The sequence below is a fragment of the Rhinoraja longicauda genome, chromosome 33 (genome assembly GCF_053455715.1).
Source record: "Rhinoraja longicauda isolate Sanriku21f chromosome 33, sRhiLon1.1, whole genome shotgun sequence".
Taxonomy (NCBI): domain Eukaryota; kingdom Metazoa; phylum Chordata; class Chondrichthyes; order Rajiformes; family Arhynchobatidae; genus Rhinoraja; species Rhinoraja longicauda.
The window spans coordinates 6,826,146-6,846,294 of NC_135985.1; the positions used below are offsets into that span (position 1 = coordinate 6,826,146).

General features: G+C 41.5%; 1 protein-coding gene across 3 annotated transcripts in view; it reads left to right on the forward strand.

The window, feature by feature from the left end:
• The first annotated feature begins 13,959 nt into the window (after positions 1-13,959).
• The window catches only part of atosa (atos homolog A), a 73,243-nt gene continuing 67,053 nt past the window's right edge, over positions 13,960-20,149 (forward strand). Inside the window, exon 1 of one of the 3 annotated variants that reach the window (XM_078427531.1) lies at positions 13,960-13,978. Coding sequence is in view for 1 of the 3 variants with exons in the window: in XM_078427528.1 (XP_078283654.1) it covers positions 14,296-14,311 (16 nt within the window). In the remaining 2 variants the exon portion in view is untranslated. Of the gene's footprint in view, positions 13,979-14,017; positions 14,312-20,149 lie in introns of those variants that run through there. The other 2 variants (XR_013549286.1, XM_078427528.1) reach the window with 2 other exon arrangements.

A 20,149-nucleotide genomic window follows, 5' to 3' on the forward strand; every position in this document is an offset into this window, starting at 1 on the left:
GCATACTCCTGCACCTATTGTCTATTGTCTATTTATTAATGGCCTTCATGATCTAGTTTCATCAATTATAATCTCGGGTTATGATTCTTATGTAGTGACTAGTCAAACCACGAGATATTGGAAGCATCAGGCCACAAGGGTTGCAGCAGCTGAATAGGACAGCTCAAAACCATGTTTGTGGCAACTAAGAATGTGGCATTGCAAGAAGAAATAATCCTAAAGATTACTTTCATGATCAGTACACTTCATTCGTGATCTAATATATCAACAGTTTACAATACAATCTGTTTAGTTTAGAGATACAATGTAGAAACAGGCCCTTCAGCCCACAGAGTCCACGCTGACCAATGATCACCCATACACTAGTTCTTTCCAACACACTAGGGACAATTTACAGAAGCTAATTGACCTACAAACCCGCACGTCTTCAGGCCCTTTGACACAACCCACACTGGCCAACATGTCTCGTCTACACTAGTCCCACCTGCCTGCGCTTGGTCCATATCCCTGCAAACCTGTCCCATCTATGTATCTGTCTAATTGTTTCTTAAACGTTGGGATAGTACCAGCCTCAACTACCTAATCTGGCAGCTTGTTCCGTATTCCCACCACCCATTGTGTGAAAAAGGTATCCCTCAGATTCCATTAAATCTTTCCCCCTTCACCTTGAACCTATGTCCTCTGGTCCCCTACTCTGGGCAATGCGGGAGGAAACCGGAGCACCCGGAGAAAACCCACGAGGTCATGGGGAGAACATAAAAACTCTGTATAGACAGCATCCATAGTGAGGGTCGAACTTGCGTCTCTGGCACTGTAAAGCAGCAACTCTACCGCTGTGCCACTGAGATGCCCTCGTCTGTATTATCCACTCAATTAGATTGCAGAGCAGTTTCAAGAAAGGCCATTAATAACTGTGGGGACCACTCAGACCAAAACCACTTTGTTGGGCGGTACCTCTGTAGCAACTCTACTTGTCGTTAGTGAGTAGGTATGACTCTTAAAAACAAAGAGAAAGGTCTTTGGCAATGTACATCACTGTACTACACTACAGTCATACCTTGTTTACCGGTTTTCAGTTGCTATTAGCAATAAAGTGGTAATCCAGAAATATCACTACTTATTTATGAGTTGTAGGTGCTATTAAGTCTGCAACTTACACTTCAGAGATGCACATTAATTATACAAAATGTTTAAGCCGACTACAAAACTGCAGTGTATTTATTTGGAAATGGTCGTGGAGTGTCTCTGCTGATTTGTCTGACTCCATACATCAATTATTTTGAAAAATGCATTACTATATAATATCATTTGCAAATAGTTGAGAATAAATGAGTTTCATTTCAGATTTCTAGCTTTTTTTTGTTTAAGTCAGTAAAATATGTATTTGTTTTGGATATATTCTTTGCCTTATGATATTCATTTTTACTGTTTTGAACATAAATTTCAGTGAATTATGATTGGCAAATGTTTTATCTCAACTGTATAGGGTTAAACAACATTGCAATTGGCCTTCGATGTAAAGACTCCAAAGTCTCCTTGCACACTTAGCATAAGGAAAACAATGCACTTTAAGTGAGCTTGAGAAAATGTTTCCAACAACTGTTGGAGATTGTGAACTGGACCTCAGGAGCACAATTAACAACAATGTGATGCCTGGCTGCTTCACTCGTGATTTCGTGATTCTCATGAAAAGAACTCTTTTCCATTTGAAACTGTAGCTGGCAGAATGTTCAAACTCCTGACGATTTAACTCGTAACCCAAACCACATTTCCCAAAGGGCCCACATTCACTAACCCCTTGCTCAAAAAGAAATTGGGGGAAACAAGATCTCACTTTATTAAATATGTAACATTGCTCCAGACTTGCATGATTCCATCATCAGCTAGAAACAGAAACTTGGAGCACACACTTGAAGACCTTTGTCCGATCAAACAATCATGAATTAGTTCATGATATAGCATAGGGAGCCGGCGTGCTTTGTAACTTTGTCAGTGCCATAGGTGGCTGCCATTTTTTATACATTGTGTATACAAGCAAAGAATCTCATTGTGCCTTGTCACATGTGACACTAAAGTACTCCTATTCCTATGTTGGAAGCTAGCAAGTGGCTTTCAAACAAGAGAGTGCCTGGTCTATTGATTCCTGAAAAAATGTTGAAATTCTTATTTCAAACATTACAACTATAGATTAGAAAATCATTATCCCAACTTTATCAACCATTAATAGTCTGATTTTAAATACTTGTTTGCATTTGGAATCGGCCTAATTTACTTTAACCATTTGTATAAGAAAATAACTGCAGATGCTGGTACAAATCGAAGGTATTTATTCACAAAGTGCTGGAGTAACTCAGCAGGTCGGGCAGCATCTCGGGAGAGAAGGAATGGGTGACGTTTCGGGTCGAGACCCTTCTTCAGACTTCAAATACTTTAACCATTTGTTGCCTCAGCAAATCAGAGTCCTCGGGTGATACAGCAGGGTAACAGGCATTTTGGCCCATCTTGTCCATACCAACCAAGTTGGAATATTGGACTAGTCCAATTTGCCTGCATTCGGCAGATTCCTCGCAACCCTTCCTATCTTAAAGCTCTTAAAGATAGCGGAGTCAAGGGATATGGGGAGAAGGCAGGAACGGGGTACTGATTGTGGATGATCAGCCATGATCACAATGAATGGCGGTGCTGGCTCGAAGGGCCGAATGGCCTACTCCTGCACCTATTGTCTATTGTCTATCTATATCTGTCCAAACACCTTTTAAAAGTTGTAATTGGATCTGCTTCTATAAGCTTCCTCTGGCAACTCATTCTAGATATGGACTGCCCTCTGAGTGGAAAAAGTTGCCCTTGTGGTTCCTCTTGAATCCTTTTAAGCCTATGCCCTCTAAGTTTAGAATCTTCTACGCTGGGAAATAAAAGATTGTGAGCATTCACTTTATCCATGCCCCTCATAATCTTGCCCACCTTAGGTCACCCCTTAGCCTAGTATACTCCAAAGAAAATAGTTCCAACCTCTCCCTATAACTCAAGCTTCGGTAACATCCTGGTGAATCTCTTCTGCACCCTTTCCAACTTAACAGAGAAGGATAAAATAGTGGGATTGGTATAACAATTGTTTATCCGATATATCAGTTCACTGGCCAGTGCAATTTAACATCTTCTAATAAAAACATCAAACGATGGAAAATAATTTTAAAAACAAGTATTTATTACAGACAGAAACAGCTTTACTCATTAAACGGCAGCATTACCTTGGCACTTGCTCAGTTCAAATTCTGTGAGCCAACAGTTGCATTTTCACCTAATTTCAATCTTGACAACAGAATCAAATTGTTTCAAGAATTTATATAGTTGCTGCTGGGATATGAGAAATGGATGTAATGCCAACACGGGAAACTAAACACTAGGACGGTTCCCATGAGATTAAAATTAAAAGCTCTCACCAAAGTGGAAAATGCTGGAGAAGGCAGGTCAAACACCATCTGGCAAGAAAACATGACTGATGACATTTTGGGTATAAATCATTTGTTGGGGCTGTAAGCTACTACAAATGAACAGCTTTTGAAGAACATGTGAAAATTGCTAAAACCAAGACGAGTTAAATTTTCAGCTAGAGGGGCAAAATCAAGAGTAGGCAGAATTGATATGTGCAGGCAGCATGATGCAGGATATATATTTGGTCAAAGAACAAAGTTAGAGAAAAGCTTAAAGGGGATAAAGAAACAGAATAGGGACTGATGAAATGGACACACAAGAAACTGCAGATGCTGGAACCCAGGACAAAACACAGCATCAGGGGAGGGAATGGACAGGCAAAGAAGGATGCTGACCTGAAACGTCCTCTGTTCATTCCCTTCCCGGATGCAGCCTGGCCCACTGAGTCCCTCCAACATTTTGTTTCCTCGGTCAAATGAAATTGGCAATGGCGGAGACTTCGGGCGTTTGATAGTTTCATAAACAGCTATTTAACCAGAGGCTCTGCATGTTGTAAAGATTAATTGTTGAGGGCGTCATTGTAGGTCAATTAAGAAGATTAATAGATAACATACTGTACTGCCAAGATAATTATACTACTTAAATATGATTTCAATGCATTTGTGAATTGTCTGAGAAAGATTATACTGGAGAATAATACAATGTGCAAAATGTGCAGTGAAAAATGTGTCCGGTTCTGGTGTCACTTCAATCTTTTTGTAATTTCAACAATGAAGTCTATTCAGAATAATAAAGATATACAAAGCAAGAACAAGATCTGTGCAAAAACTCTTCAGCATCTATATTAGTGTCAGATTTGGTAGTATGCAGCGGTAGTATGATTATCACGGCGCAGAATGGATCTGACACAAAATACTGGAGGAACTCAGGGGGTCAAGAAGCATTTGTGGAAGGAATGAACAGGTGATGTTTCAGGGAGGGGGGGGGATCCTTCTTCAGACCCGAGACACCACCTGTCCCATTCCCCCCTAGATGCTGCTTGACCCGCAGAGTTCCTCCAGCACTTTGTGTTTTGCTCAAGATTCCAGCATGTGCAGTTCCTTGTGTCTCCACACCAACACTAAATCAGTATCATTGGTGAGAGTTTCCAAAAAGAATGGAGAAGCCTTTTTTTATATTGGAAACAAAAATCTGAGAAGATTTAACGATATTCAAAATCATTATAGTTTTTGGTCGGAATCAAGAGTTTAGAAGACACTTCTATCTAGAGAGTTGAGCATGTGGAACTTGTTATGAGCAGTAGTACAGACAAATATCATAAATGCTGTTGGGGGATGCAAAAAGCACATAAAGAGATTCCAATGGAGTGTTGTGCTGATGGAATTGAATAAGAAAGACAAGAGTCTTGACTGGAATATAAGTGTGGCATGGATTGGCTAGACTGGATCGGCTGTTTCTAGGCTGCATTGCACTCTGCATCAAAGATTCATTCGGAGATAGAGTAGTGCATTAAACAGTGGCCACTGTATAGTGCGTTTGGGCAGCACAGTGGTGCAGCGGTAGAGCTACCGCCTAACAGCACCTGAGACCTGGGTTCGATTCTGACTTCAGATGCTGTCCATATGGAGTTTGTATGTTCTCCCTGTGACTGCGTGGCTTTTCTCCGTTCTCCGGTTTCCTCCCGCACTCTAAATCATAATCATGATCATACTCAATCATACTTTATTAGCCAAGCATGTTTTGCAACATACGAGGAATTTGATTTGTCATACAGTCACACCAATAAAAAGCAACAAAACACACAAAATACATTTTAACATCAACATCCACCACAGTGACTCCTCCCACATTCCTTACTGTGATGGAAGGTGAAAAACAAGTTAAATCTCTTCTCTTCTTTGTTCTCCCGCGGTCGGGGCCCTCGAGCCTTCTGGTGACGGGACGATCTTGGCTCCCGTAACCGGCGGTTGGGCCCTCTTCATCGGGGCGATCAAGCTCCCTCATCGGGGGGATCTCAGCTCCCACGCAATCAGACCCCGGGTTGGGGCTAGTCGAACCTTCTGCGACTTTGGAGCTTCCCGACATCAGTACCTAAGACTGCGAGCTCCTCGATGTTGAAATCCGCAGGCTGCGTTTGGAGCGTCGATCAAAGGCAAGGGATCGCAGACTCCGATGGTAAGTCCATGGCCCCGCGGTGGGGCCCAAAGTCAGTCCTGAGCAAGGCCTCCAGCTCCATGATGTTAGGCCGCAGAGCGACCAGAGATACAATCCGGAAAACAATCGCATCTCCGGCAAAGTAAGAGATTGAAAAAAGTTTTCCCTGAACCCCTCCCCCACCCCTCCACATAAAACAAACCAGAGAACATGAACACAATCTTTTAAAAACATGCTAAAAATACCAAAAAAGATGAAAAAACGGAGAAACTGTTGGCGTCACATGTGGGTCTTGTAGGTTAATTAGTGTCTATAAATTGTCCCTACTGTGTAAGATAGATCTAGTGAACGGGGTAATCGCTGGTCACACGGACTTGGTAGGCCAAAGGGCCTCGTTCCAAGCTGCATCTCAAGTCTAAAGGTGCCCCAGATCAGGAATGGATTTCTTGGCAATTGCCATTAAATTATTTATTTATTTTTAAAATGTAGATGCTGTTAATCTGAAATCAAAAAAACAAAAACACTCAACAGGCCAGGCAGACCTCAGGCCCTGGAACCTTCATCTGAACAGATTCACTAATTCAATTATGTTCCAGCCCTGCCAAAGATGCATCTTACTTTCATGTGAAACAATTCTGGAGATCAATTGATAATTAATATTGCAGAGATGATCTTGAACAGTCTTTGTTTTGCAAACTATCTACAGAGTTATAAATGAACGAAAGGAATGCTTGCTCTTCCCACGTAGCTTTCAGCAATTCACAGATAATTTTACACCAAATTAGTAGATTTGAAAAGTAATTATAATTATAATGTTGTAAATACAGCCAATTTCTACACAGCAATCACCCATAAATAACACGATAATGACCAGATAATTTGTAATGGTGATGCTGATTGAAGGACCATGGAATCTTTATGACACAGGCCAAACTCCCCTCACACCCACAGCTAGTTGTTCAATCCCATTCCACCACTATTTCCAGCCTTTTATTAAAGAAAATGGTTATTTTCTCTCTTACCTTCATCTCTACTGAGATCCTGTCAGTGCTCCCTCCTTTGATAAACAACCAATATGAGAGAGTATTTATTACTCCAGCAATCTCTGCTTCCACAGCGATTAACTTCTTTGTCCTTGATCACTGGACTTTGGGTGCATAACTTCAGAATAGACCCAAGGTTCATCTGAGAAAGAAAATAGTGTTTGGTTTAATATTTCATCCAAATGACAGCCAATCTGAAAGTGATATGTTAGTACTGTTCTGGGTGTCAGCTAGGATTTTGGAACTGAAGATGTCTGAAGAAGGGTTCTGACCTGAAACGTCACCTATTCCTTTACTCCAGAGATGCTGCCTGACCCACTGAGTTACTCCAGCACTTTGTATCTATCTTGGGTCTCTTTACATCTCGAATCTATAACATTCTGACCTGGAGCTGTGGACTGTAGAAAACAGAATGGATAATTGAAGAGAAGGGTTGGTTGAGTATGTATTGATAGGTATTAGGTAATGGGACTGTCATTACATATACTGGATAGATTGGGGCTCAGTCCTTTGAATCAACTTCTACTCATGTTTGTATTTGGTAATATTATCTCCCCGAATCTAAAAGGTATGATTTCTATAGTTTCTTCCCTCTCTACCACTATTCCATAAAGATTCAAGCTCGCCCCCATTTGGAATGTTGGAGGAAACTGGAGCACCTGGAGAAAACCGATGTGGACACGGAGAATGTACAAACTCTGCATGGACACCACCCATAGTTAGGAATCAAGCTGGGTCTCTGGCACTGTAATGCAGTGCCGCCCTTAAGTATTTTTAAGTTGGTGTAGGTTTTTTCCCCAGCCTTCATCTAATCACTGTGTTTCACATGGTTCAGTTGATTCTACTTTTCCCTCCAAAACCAAAAGTTCCTGGTTCACCATCCACTCCAGAGATGCAAGCACAGAAATCCCAGGCAGATATCAAAGGCTTATCTATCCCTTCTGATAATTGCAGAGAATATTTTTACCTTAAGATACCAAAAATGATTGTGTTACTTTTTGTGGAGGCTTGGTCTAATGAATTAACCCATGTGGGGCTTGGGATAGTGGGAGGGGATCACACCTTTTGAATTGGGTGGGGGGGGTCAGAAAGAGGAAATATTTATAAATGGAAATACAGACATAAGCAGATTGCAGAGATAGGGAATGCACTGGTTAAAATCTCTCAAAATTCCCTGGATTCTGAAGAGGTCCCAGAAACTTGTAAAACCACAGCAAACGTTAACACCACCATTCAAAAAAAAAAGAAAGAGCCAGAAAGCAGGAGAATTATGGAGTGGTTGTCATTGGGAAAGGATTAGAGTCCATTGTTAAGAAGATATTATCAGGAAATTTTGAAGACAATAAAGGAAAGTTAATAGTTTTGTGAAAGAGAAATTGTGTCTGACAAATTTGCTGAAGTTCTTTGAGGATTAACATGCCGGGCAGATGCAAAGGAATATTATATATATTATATAAAGACATATTACATTAATTTTCAGAAGACATTGGATGATGTACCACATCAAAGATTGCAGCACATGGTCCAAGACTTTTGATATTGTGCCACATGTAAGTTACTGCACATAATAAAAGTGCAGACTGTGGGGGTAGAATATCAGATGGAAGACAGAGAATCAGGAAACATGGGTTATTTTCAGATTAATGATCAGTAACTAGTAGATGCCCCACATGGATCAGTGCTGGGGCCTCAACTATTTATAATCTATGTTGATTAAGAAAACTCTTCAGAAAACTCTAGTTAAATATATAGTGCTTCTTAGAGAAGTTGGGAAGAGGACAAAGAGCTTAGAAAAAGATATAGATGGGTTTCGTGAACAGGGAAGAAGTTATTAGTTGCGATATTATGTGGGAAGTGATAAGGTAATTAACTATAGAAAGGTACAATGAAAAGCAAATTATTTAAGTAGTTAAAATGGTGCAATCAAATGCCAATGGAAACACTAGTATAAGAAGCAAAAAGGTTAGTATGCATATACCGTAAGCAATGAGATGGTTAAGGGAATATTAACCTTTATTGCAAGGGATATAGAGTATAAAATTTGGGAAGGGCTTATGGAAATTTGCAGGAAGCTGTGAGACAATACCTGGAGTATTATAATAATAATAATAATAATAATGTATTTTATTTATATAGCGCTTTTCATATACTCAAAGACGCTTTACAGAGATTTAGAGAACATAGGGAAATTAATAAATAGATAAATAAGTAAATAAATAAACGAACAGAGAAAGGAGACAGAAGGTGAGGTGACCTTCAGTGTTTGAAGGCAGTATGTACAATATGGTCTCCATACTTAAATAATGTTTGCATTGAAGGCAGCACAGAGAAGTTTCATTGGGTTAGTTCATTGGATGGAGAAGTTGATGGATGAAGAATTGTTGGGCAAGTTGGACATACAGTGCATTCAGAAAGTATTCAGATCCCTTCACTTTTTCCACATTTTGTTACGTTACAGCCTTATTTTAAAATGGATTTATACTTTTTTTTTAAACATCAATCTACACACAATACCCCATAAATAAAGTGAAGGGTCTGAATACTTTCTGAATGCACTGTATCTATTATAGAAAATAGAATGAGGGGTAAATCTTACTGAAACATGTACAATTCTGAAAGGATTGTTAGATTTGCAGAGAGGATAAACAAGGGGTTTCAAAAGTGGGAGTATCAAGAATTAGGCTGAAATGATAAGAAAGTCTGTAGGAAAGAACTGCAGATGCTGGTTTAAACCGAAGATAGACACAAAATGCTGGAGTATCTCAGCGGAACAGGCAGCATCTGGAGAGAAGGCATAGGTGACATTTCGGGTCGAGTCCCTTCTTCAGACTCACAAGTTCACAAGTTATAGGAGTAGAATTAGGCCATTCGGCCCATCAAGTCTACTCTGCCATTCAATCATGGCTGATCGCTGTCTCCTATTCCTATTTCCCTGCCTTCTCCCCTTAACCCTCAGTGTGAAGAAAGGTCTCAACCTGAAATGTGACCCGTCCATTCTCTCCAGAGATGCTTTCTGTCCTGCTGAGTTACTCAAGCATCTTGTGTCTATCTTCTGATAAGAAGTCACTCATTTAAGACAAAGAGAAACAAACAAGTCAAGACTATTTTATAGTCATATGTACCAGCAACAGTGACATTCTCTTGCTGCAGCTTTGTCTGCACAACAACACACAAAATATACAATAATACAATAAATAATCAGTAATTTTAGGTAACCAGACCATAATAGTTGAAAACCCAAATGCATAGCAGATACATTGTCTGAAGAAGGGTCTCGACCCGAAACGTCACCCATTCCTTCTCTCCCGAGATGCTGCCTGACCTGCTGAGTTACTCCAGCATTTTGTGAATAAATCGATTTGTACCAGCATCTGCAGTTATTTTCTTATACCTGAGGTTAAAGTGTTGTTCAGTGTTCAAGAGCTGGGAAGAAGCTGTTCTTGAGCCTGGAGATCCTGTTTTTCAGGCTCTTATACATTTTTCCGAGATGAGAGAGATGAACTGGATTTTATTCACTCTAGGTTTTGTGAATTCTTTACCTCAGTGAGCTGTGTTGGCAGTTAGTAAATATATTCAAGGTGAAAATTGGCCGACATTTAAATGATAAGGGAGTCATGGATGTTGGAAAGAGCTTATTGAGGCCAAGATTGGATCAACCACTTGAAAGGCAGGAGTTTAATGCCTTAATTAACTTTATTGTGTTAATGAGCCTGTAAAGCCGCAGCTTCATTGTTCTGTTCCAGATAGATAAGACAATTAAACTCTCTGGACTGGCCTCTTGCTTCTTTTGTTCTGACAAACAGACCTGTGCTTCCAACATTTCGTCATTGGCTGGTTTGGGGAAGACTGAAAGGTATGTTCTGGTTATTATTGTCATGTGTACCGTGGTACAATGGAAAACAAATGTTTTGTATGCTAACAAGTCAGACAATATCATACATAAATACAATGAAGTCAATCTCAGGTACAACAGATATAGCCTAAGGGAAGTTACTGGGTGCAGAATGTAATTCTCAGCATTATAATGTACAAGATGCTATACAAATGCAAGTACCTTTATTCCTCCTCCCTCCAATTAGTTTAACCTTTTGCCCCCTCAATCAGTGACATTGCCCCAAGCCAGCACAGCAAAGGGGAAGCCTTTGAGGAGAAACATAATCATGTGTAGGAAGGAGCTACAGACAAAATGTGTAGGAAGGATGTGTAGATGCTGGTTTAAGCACAAAAAGCTCGAGTAATTCTTCGGCTCAGGCAGCATCTCTGGAGAAAAGGAATAGGTCATGTTTCGGGTCAAGACCCTTCTTCAAACCCACAGTCTGAAGGGTCTCAACCTGAAATGTCACCTATTCCTTTTCTCCAGAGATGCTGTCTGACCTGTTGAGTTACTCCAGCATAATCATGTATTGTCTTTCTGCTGACTGGATAGCAAAAATAGCTTTTCACTGTATCTCGGTACACATGACAATAAACTAAATAAATAAAGCTCCAGATAAACTCTGAACTACATAGATTTGAGGGCATTGGTTTTGTCTTTTTGCACTGTTATTGTTTGTTTTTCCTGTGTATGTGTATATATGTTTGTGTGTGTACAAGTATATATGCATACATATACGTATATACATATTTATATGTGTATGTATATATACACATTGAACTTTTTTCTTTCTCGTTTATTACAGTTTGCTATGTTTACAGATTTTGTAGTGCTGCTGCAAGGAAGAATTTCATTGTTCTATCTTGCCCAGAGTAAGTGAATCAAGGACCAAAGGACATAGGTTTAAGGTGAAGGGGAAACTATTTAATAGGAATCTGAGGGGTAATTTTTTCTCACAAAGGGTGTATGGAACAAGCTGCCAGAGTAGATAGTTGAGGCTGTGACTATCATAACGTTTAAGAAACAGTTAGACAGGTACATGGCTAGGACAGGTTTGGAGGGATATGGTCCAAACATATATTTGTGCATATATATATATATATATACACTGAACTTTATTCTTTCTCGTTTATTATATTGTTTACAGAGTACTAGAATCATGGAGTGATACAATGTGGAAACAGGCCCTTTGGCCTATCTTGCCCACACTGGCCAATATGTCCCAGCTACACTAGTCCCACCTTTGGTCCATATCCCTCCAAAATAGTCCTCTCCATGTACCTGTCTAACTGTTTGTTAAACGTTGGGATAGTCCCTGCCTCAACTACCTCCTCCAGCACCTTGTTCCATGCACCCACCACCCTTTGCGTGAAAAAGTTACCCCCATGATTCCTAATAAATCTTTTCCCCTTCACCTTAAACCTATGTCCTCTGGTCCTCGATTCCCCTACTTTGCGCACGAGACTCTGTGCATCTCCCCGATCTATTCCACTCGTGATTTTATACACTTCTATATGATCATGTTTATGTTTAGTCAAGTCAAGTCAAGTGAATTTTATTTGTACAGCACATTTAAAAACAACCTACGTTGACCAAAGTGCTGTACATCAGTTCAGGTACTAAGAACGAACATACAATGGCACACAAACATAACAGCACATAAACAGTTCGCAGCGCCCCCTCAGAGGGCCTCAAACGCTAGGGAGTAGAAATAGGTTTTGAGCCTGGACTTAAAGGAGTCGATGGAGGGGGCAGTTCGGATGGGGAGAGGGATGCTGTTCCACAGTCTAGGAGCTGCAACAGAAAAAAAAAAAAAACGGTCACCCCTGAGCTTAAACCTAGACCGCGGGATAGCGAGTAGCCCCAAGTCGGCCGACCTGAGGGACCTGGAGATAGTGTTGGGTTAGAAGATTTTTGATATGGGGGGGGGCAAGCCCGTTTAGGGCTTTGTATGTGAATAGGAGGAGCTTGAAGTTGATTCTGTACCGTACTGGGAGCCAGTGGAGAGAGGCCAGAATCGGGGTGATGTGGTCCCTTTTACGGGTACCCGTCAGGAGTCTCGCTGCAGAGTTTTGGACCAATTGCAGGCGGGACAGGGATGATTGGCTGATCCCAGTGTATAGGAAGTTGCAGTAGTCCAGGCGGGAGGAGATGAATGCGTGGATGATTTTTTCAATGTCGTCAAATTGGAGGAATGGTTTGATTTTAGCTATGGTACGAAGCTGGAAGAAGCTGGCTTTTACCACAGCGTTGACTTGCTTGTCAAACGTTAATGCAGAGTCAAATATCACGTCAAGGTTTTTGACATGCGGTTTGACTCGGGAGGATAGGCTTCCAAGGCTTCCTGTTATCGTTTTGATGGAGTCGAGGGGCGAATAGGATGACCTCAGACTTGCTCTCGTTTAGTTGAAGGAAGTTCTGTGCCATCCAACATTTTATGTCCTCAAGGCAGTGCATGAGGCTGATTAAATTTGACCGGTTGTTGGGTTTCAGGGGGAGATAAAGCTGTGTGCCATCCGCGTAGCAGTGGAAAGAAATGCCGTGCCTTTGAATGATTTGGCCGAAGGGGAGCATGTACAGAGGGAAGAGAATGGGGCCTAGGATGGAGCCTTGTGGAACCCCGCTGGAGAGGCTAGCTGGGGAAGAGGAATAATTGCCTATGTTGATGGAGAAACTGTTATTTTTGAGGTAGGAAATGAACCAGCTCAGGGCAGTGCCATCAACGTCAACCCCGTACCGGAGACGGTCAATAAGGATGGTGTGGTCCACCGTATCCCAAGATTGCACAGTCGCTGGTGTCGATGGCGAGAAACAGGTTGTTGTGTACCTTCAACAAAGGCAGACTCTGTGCTGTGGTGGGCCCTGAAACCTGACTGGAAACTTTCCAGGATGGTATTTTGGTGTAGGTAAGGCAGTAGTTGATTTAGAATTACCTTTTGAAGGACTTTTGACAGGAATGGCAGTTTGGAAATGGGTCTGTAGTTGCTAGGCAAGGAAAGGTGGGGTCTAGGTTAGGTTTTTTCAGGAGTTTAGTATGTTTACGTATTCTGTTGAGCTGCTGCAAGTAAGAATTTAATTGTTCTATCTGGGACATACGACAATAAAACACTGTTGACTCTTGACCCATTCGCAATCTCGTTGTACCCCTGTACCATGACAATAAAGATATATTGTATTGTATTGTATTGACCAAACTTTATCCACGTTACCTCTGTGGCGAGCGGCGTCCGGGCCCGGTCTCCATGGCAACGCGGGGCCAGCCGAGCGGGCGTGGGGACGCGCGACGTCAGAAGAGGAGGAGCGGCGGGACGCGTCGACGTCAGTAGAGGGGGAGGGGCGCGGTGACGTGCGGGCGGCGGCGGGGCGGGGCGGGCAAGGGATGGGGGGCGGGGAGGAGGAGGAGGAGGAGAGCCCTGTGGTTTGACAACATGGAGGCGGCGGAGGCGGAGTGGTGACCAGAGGTCGGCACGGACCGGTCAGTCAGACGGACGCGGCGACCGGCGACCCCCCCCCCCCCACCCCCTTCCCCTCACTCTCCCTCCGCAATTAACCTCTGACTGGCTGGCTGCTTGTTGTGGACTCCATCCGCGGGATCATCCCTCACGATGACGCCCGGGCCGTGAGGCGGTGGGCCCCGCCAGTCGCCCACCGGGGGAGGGAGGAGGGGTGAGAGAGAGAGGGGGGGGGGCTCGTCAGCTCACACCTCGCCCTCCTCACTCCTGCGCCTCCTCCACTCATTCCCTCCCGTCCCGAGTCGGGCGACGGCCCAGAGACTGGCTGCCACCGCCGACCATGAAGTCAGACCGAGGTAAGGAGCATAGCATTCCCCTCACCACAAAATTATTCCAAACTTCTCACTGGGTGGTGGGCTGAGAGGTGTAAGCTGCTCACTGAGCTTTAAACGCGCCCGTATTTGATGTAAACTTTGTAATTAAGAGGGGAGGAATTACAAGGAAATGTGTTTATTTCAAAAATAAACTTTTTTATTACGAATATAAAACAAAAAAATCCCTGCAAAAACTTCTCATACATCCAATACTGTTAAAACATTCAAGTGTGTCATTCAATAGTTTTAGTACTCTGCGGCCATCAGAAGTTCAGGAAGGAATTGGTATGAATGGAAAGCAAACTTCTCCTGCTTGTTTTTTTTTAGTTATTCAGTGTTTGGTCACTCAAAATAACTGTGATGTATATTGGCGACGTGTCAGACAGTCTGGTGGACTGTCATCGGCAGTGATCGCGTGTGCTGAATAAAAGTAAATCAGTTTAAAAAGCACCCTCCTGTTGGTTTATGAACTATATATATTGAAGTAAGCCACAGTTTCCCCGTTCTTGCTTCATCACTGACTGCCTGCACTAACAGGCTCCCTTTAACTCGAAGTATTGCCTGTGCAAATTTCTAATCGTTTATTGTGTCCCAATTTCCTTTCGTATCAACAGGATTTACAGAAGCCTCGTTAATTGACGATTCACTCTTTCGCTTTAAAGGTCCCTATGTCAATAGTTTTAGATTTCAGTTCCAGCTGAGTACACCTCCCTGTAATGCCATTTGTTGGCAAAAGTACAGCTAATATCAACTGGAGGACATTGAATTTCTAAAGGAAGTGAAGGATTTTAAAAAATAGCCCGTAAAGTAAAATAAAATAAAATAACATTTCTCTTAATGACATACTTTACATCAAAGGCATGTTTTTTTCACCTCAGACCTCAACTATCTGTGACAACGTATTCAAAAGCGATTCTCGCTGAGAGCAGACACGGGTGCAGAGCACTCTGCACAGCAATTTTCACTGATTGCCAAAGTGGGGATTATGATTTTTATCATAAAGAGGCATTGGGAGTCTCTCAGTTACAAGATCTAAAAATTATGTGGAGTTCACATCAAATGAGCTAAAATTCTGGTGAAATTGGATTGAACAAAGGATGCTTCTTTGTTAATGGTAAAGAACATTACAGCACTTGGCAGGATTACTGTAAAGAGTGGGAAACATTTCCAGGAGTATTTTTGAATAGTGTAATCCTCATGACTACAAAACCTGCATTATGTCAATCCACTACCTGATGTTACTGGATTATATTTATCTGAAATATTGCCCTGTATTAGTCATTTAAGCTGATTTTTGGAATAATTAGGAATAAGCTTTAATGTTATTACAGATCTAAAAAAAAGGAAACCTCCATATAGTGGTTAGGTATGGTTGGAATTTACTGTGAAATATTGAAACTGATTTTTAAAAATCATATTTTTTGAATAAGGATCATATCTGAGAGAAAAATAAATGCTGGGCTGTGGGGAATGATTTACTAATAGAATTAGTCAAGTCAAGTCAATTTTATTTGTATAGCACATTTAAACACAACCTAAGTTGACCAAAGTGATGTACATCAGTGCAGGTACTAAAAAAGAACATACAATAGCACACAAACCTAACAACACAGACATCAACAGTTTACAGCGCCCCCTCAGAGGGCCTCAAACGCTAGGGAATAGAAGTAGGTTTTGAGCCTGGACTTAAAGGAGTCGATGGAGGGGGCAGTTCTGATGGGGAGTGGGATGCTGTTCCACAGTCTAGGAGCTGCAACTGCAAAAGCGCGGTCACTCCTGAGCTTAAGCCTAGACCGCGGGACAGTCAGTAGTCCCAAGTCAGCCCGAGTTAATTTGCTTACTCTTACAAAGAATCAATTTGATGGAATGAATTTCTGCCTTCTATTCTTTTCCAACTGTACAGTGCCGCATCTACTGGAGTTGCTACCTCACAGCACCAGAGACCCAGATTTGATCCTGTCCTAGGGTGTAATAGACAATAGGTGCAGGAGGAGGCCATTCGGCCCTTCGAGCCAGCACCGCCATTCAATGTGATCATGGCCGATCATTCTCAATCAGTACCCCGTTCCTGCCTTCTCCCCATACCCCCTGACTCCGCTATCCTTAAGAGCTCCATCTAGCTCTCTCTTGGATCATTGTGGAGTTTGCACATTCTCCCTGTGACCAGGAGGCTTTCCTCTGGGTACTCCAGTTTCCTCCCACATCCTAAAGGCATATGGGTTTGTCAGTTAACTGACCTCAATAAATTGCTTAGACACAAAAAGCTGGAGTAACTCAGCGAGCCAGGCAGCATCTCTGGGGAGAAGGAATGGGTGACATTTTGGGTTGAGACCCTTCTTCAGACTAAATTGCTTTCTAGCGTGTACACAACGGATTAGAAAGTGGGATAACATAGAACTAGTGCAAACAGGTGATCAATGGTTGGCACGGACTCGATGGGCTGAAGCACCTGTTTCCATGCTGTGTCTTTACATAAAAAAAGTTATATGATTCTATTTAAAAAGATGGACTGGAACCTTGCCCCCCCAAGGCTGTTCCCCCCTTGAAACACATGCATTTGTTGCCCTTTAACAGTCATTCTTACTATAGTTTCCACCACCTGTGACTGCTTCACATACGTTTCAAAGCATGAACAGCTGACTTTAGGGCTGACTACTTGTATTTATAGAGGCAACGTCAGCTGAGGGGCCAGGATTTGTTGTGTGTCAGCAGGCATAGGTTGGAAAAGTGAATGGGCTAGGAAGTGTTGAATGTTTGCAATGCTGCTATATATATATACAAAAGATTTTGGAGTCAGTGGTGAACAAACATTCTGCTTGCAACTTGCCCACAGACTTTTCATGGGCTATATGTTATTATCGGGCAACACTGCGCCCTCTACAGGAGATCTGGGACAGTGACTGAACAAAAGTTGTCGTTAGGTTGAGGAATCATCACTGAGCCTTCTCGAAACAAGGAAGTATAAATTACAATATCAATGCTAAATCATCAACAGATACCGAATAAAATGATAAAAAGATGAGAATGGAAAGATAAGAAAATCATGTTTTTCACCAGTAGTAATTGAAATTTGATTGAATCTGATTCCTTGTATGTAAACATTGTTTGGCAATAATTATAATATACAATGTCATATACAGTTACTCTGCACGTGCAAAAGTCTAGCTTTTACTGGAATTTTTATTACTTAGTTAGCAAATATAACTTTCCAATCTATGGGATTAATCACCTGAAGCATGAGTAACATACAGGTCAGACAAGGAGGTGCAAATGCTGGAATCTTGAGTAAAACACAGTGACAGAGTATCATAACAGGTTTGACCCGCTGAATTACTCCAGCACTTTTTGTTTTAGGTCAGGCAATAAGTTTGGATGTTCTGTGTTGATGCGCGCATGAAGTTACCATAAGATTAACTCCATAATGAAGTTAAGTGCTGAAAGCCAAGAGTTATTCCTGCGATAAAGTCTGGGTCTTTATCTCCTTGTAGATGGCAAACTAACATCATTTGAAGACATCAAAGAAAATTTACAATGACATTAAAGCAGAGATTCCTTTCCATGATTGGAGACGTGGTAAAGGAGATATTTAAGGAACTAAACTGTGGAATAATTCTTCTTTTGCAATAGATTTATTAATCTTCCAAACATTAATGAGTTAACTTGAATTTATCTTTAGCGGTCTTCTGTGGATACCTGATGATATTCACCATTCAGTTTGTCTCTGATTTCAGTGCCTGACATGAAAATATGGAAGTCAAAAATAAGCTGGAGGCCAGACTTCACATAAGTTTCAAGTTTTTATTCTTAAATATATAAGAAGTACAAAACACAGTGCATGACTTTACATTCACTGTGTAATTGGGTCGATACATTTGTAATATTACCATGTCATACGCAAGTGACACCATTGCCATTCATACAACCTCTTCAAATGATATAAACCATGAGATGATTTTACATGGAACCCTGTCCCTCAATATCCAGAGGCAGCAAGACCTTAAACTGCATCCTTCGCCACAAAGCATTTATGTTTGTTGCACCAAGCTTCAGTGCAACCCTCAGCATGTGATCCTGCAGTCTGGAATGTGCTAGGCAGCAGCATTCCCTCATGGATATCATATTGTACTGGAAGGCCAACATGTTTAGGGCAGACCAGAGTGCATTTTTCAGTGAGTTAATGATCTTGCAGCAGAACTAGGCATGGTGTGAATCTCTGGGATCATCCCAGAGCTCAGAGTCCATTGTTACACAGCTGCTTGGGATGAACTTTGACAAGGACGCTTGTGTCCTTTCTTTGCAAAGCCACAGTCCATAAAGAAATGGGAAAACATCTCATCCTCATCACAACCATCTTGGGAAATCTGCATTGGGAATGAGAATCCATCCATACAGGAAGATCTGACAGTGAGGACTTTCTCACAGTCAGCCAAGCAAGGTGCTTGTACTCGTGTTGCCATAAGGTTTTGGTATCTGCTTGGAAACCATAACATGTTTCTTCTTTAAAGCTTGCAGGACCCTCCGCACTGACTACTGCGCCTGATAGTGTTGTGTTGTGGTCAAAGATGTTTTCCTGAAAGAACTTTGCCATGAAAGCAGCTAGTGTAGCAAGGTCCACTGAATGGAACATTGCACGGCGACGAGACCAGGCCCATCCGTTGCAGCGCAAGGGATGAGGATGTAGTGATGCATTGTTTGGCACTATGCACAACTTGATGCAACCTCACAAAGATGGCTATCAGGACAAGGGCAGAGGTGGGCACATTTTCCCTCAATATCTGCAGACGTGCGCTGTGACCTGTTGGACACTTCATCTTAGATCTCCAGATGAAATAGAAGATGGTTTGGATGACTGTAACACAGAGGATCAGGGTATTGGTCCCACCTGCACCAAGTACAACAATACTGAGAGCACCTCACATTGTCAAGGGGAGCAGGTTGTAGCAGCTAAGAAGATGGAAAGAACTAATAGATTGGTTCTCTGATCAGCATTTTTCAATTTATCTCTGCTTCAGCAGGTTAAGCTTTCCTTAGGTAGCTACTTGATCTCATAGAATCCTCATTGCCCTCCTCTTCTTTCTTCAATAGATTGATCCTGGAAGATCCGACACGATCAGATGAATTGTTCTTCGAAACTGGTCATTGTGATTACTAAGTCTCCCCTGTCAGATAAGTAGGGTGCCCATGCACCAAACCTATTGTCCTACTGCTGCACACAGCACCCACCTGGGGCCAGATATGTTTGCATCTGGCCTTTCACCTTTATACTGAGAATGACCCATTAATTTGAATGTTCTTGTGATCTTCAATAAAAAGATATATAAATGTAATTTATTTTCTTATTTTCTTCATTTTACATTATCCTAATGTTTATAAGTAATTTATAGGACGTCATATTTTATTACTTCTCAATAGACTCAAATGATTGTACATTATCAGGAGCATTTAGAAACAGTTCAAAAGCTTTTAACTAGTGAGGTGTCAAAGCAAGGTGGATGTTCTGGGAGATGGCTCTCAGGAGCCATTCCCTTCCCAGCTAACAGCACCCATAATGAAAACAAAAGTAATTAGGCAACATATTCAACTTGAATTATCCATATTATTCTAACTTCATGAGTAATTGAAGTTGGTGCTTAATTTTAGAGGTTAAGTGTTTGACAAAAACATAAGTAGAAAAATTAATCAGTATTAGAAATTATCAAGGCATCACAACTTGCAAGTCTATTGCTACCTTCACACATATGAGCTCAATGGGGTAAAAGTTAAAGAATTAATACAGAGTTTACAAGTAATGTATGTAACTTTTTAAGGCAAAGAAAAAAC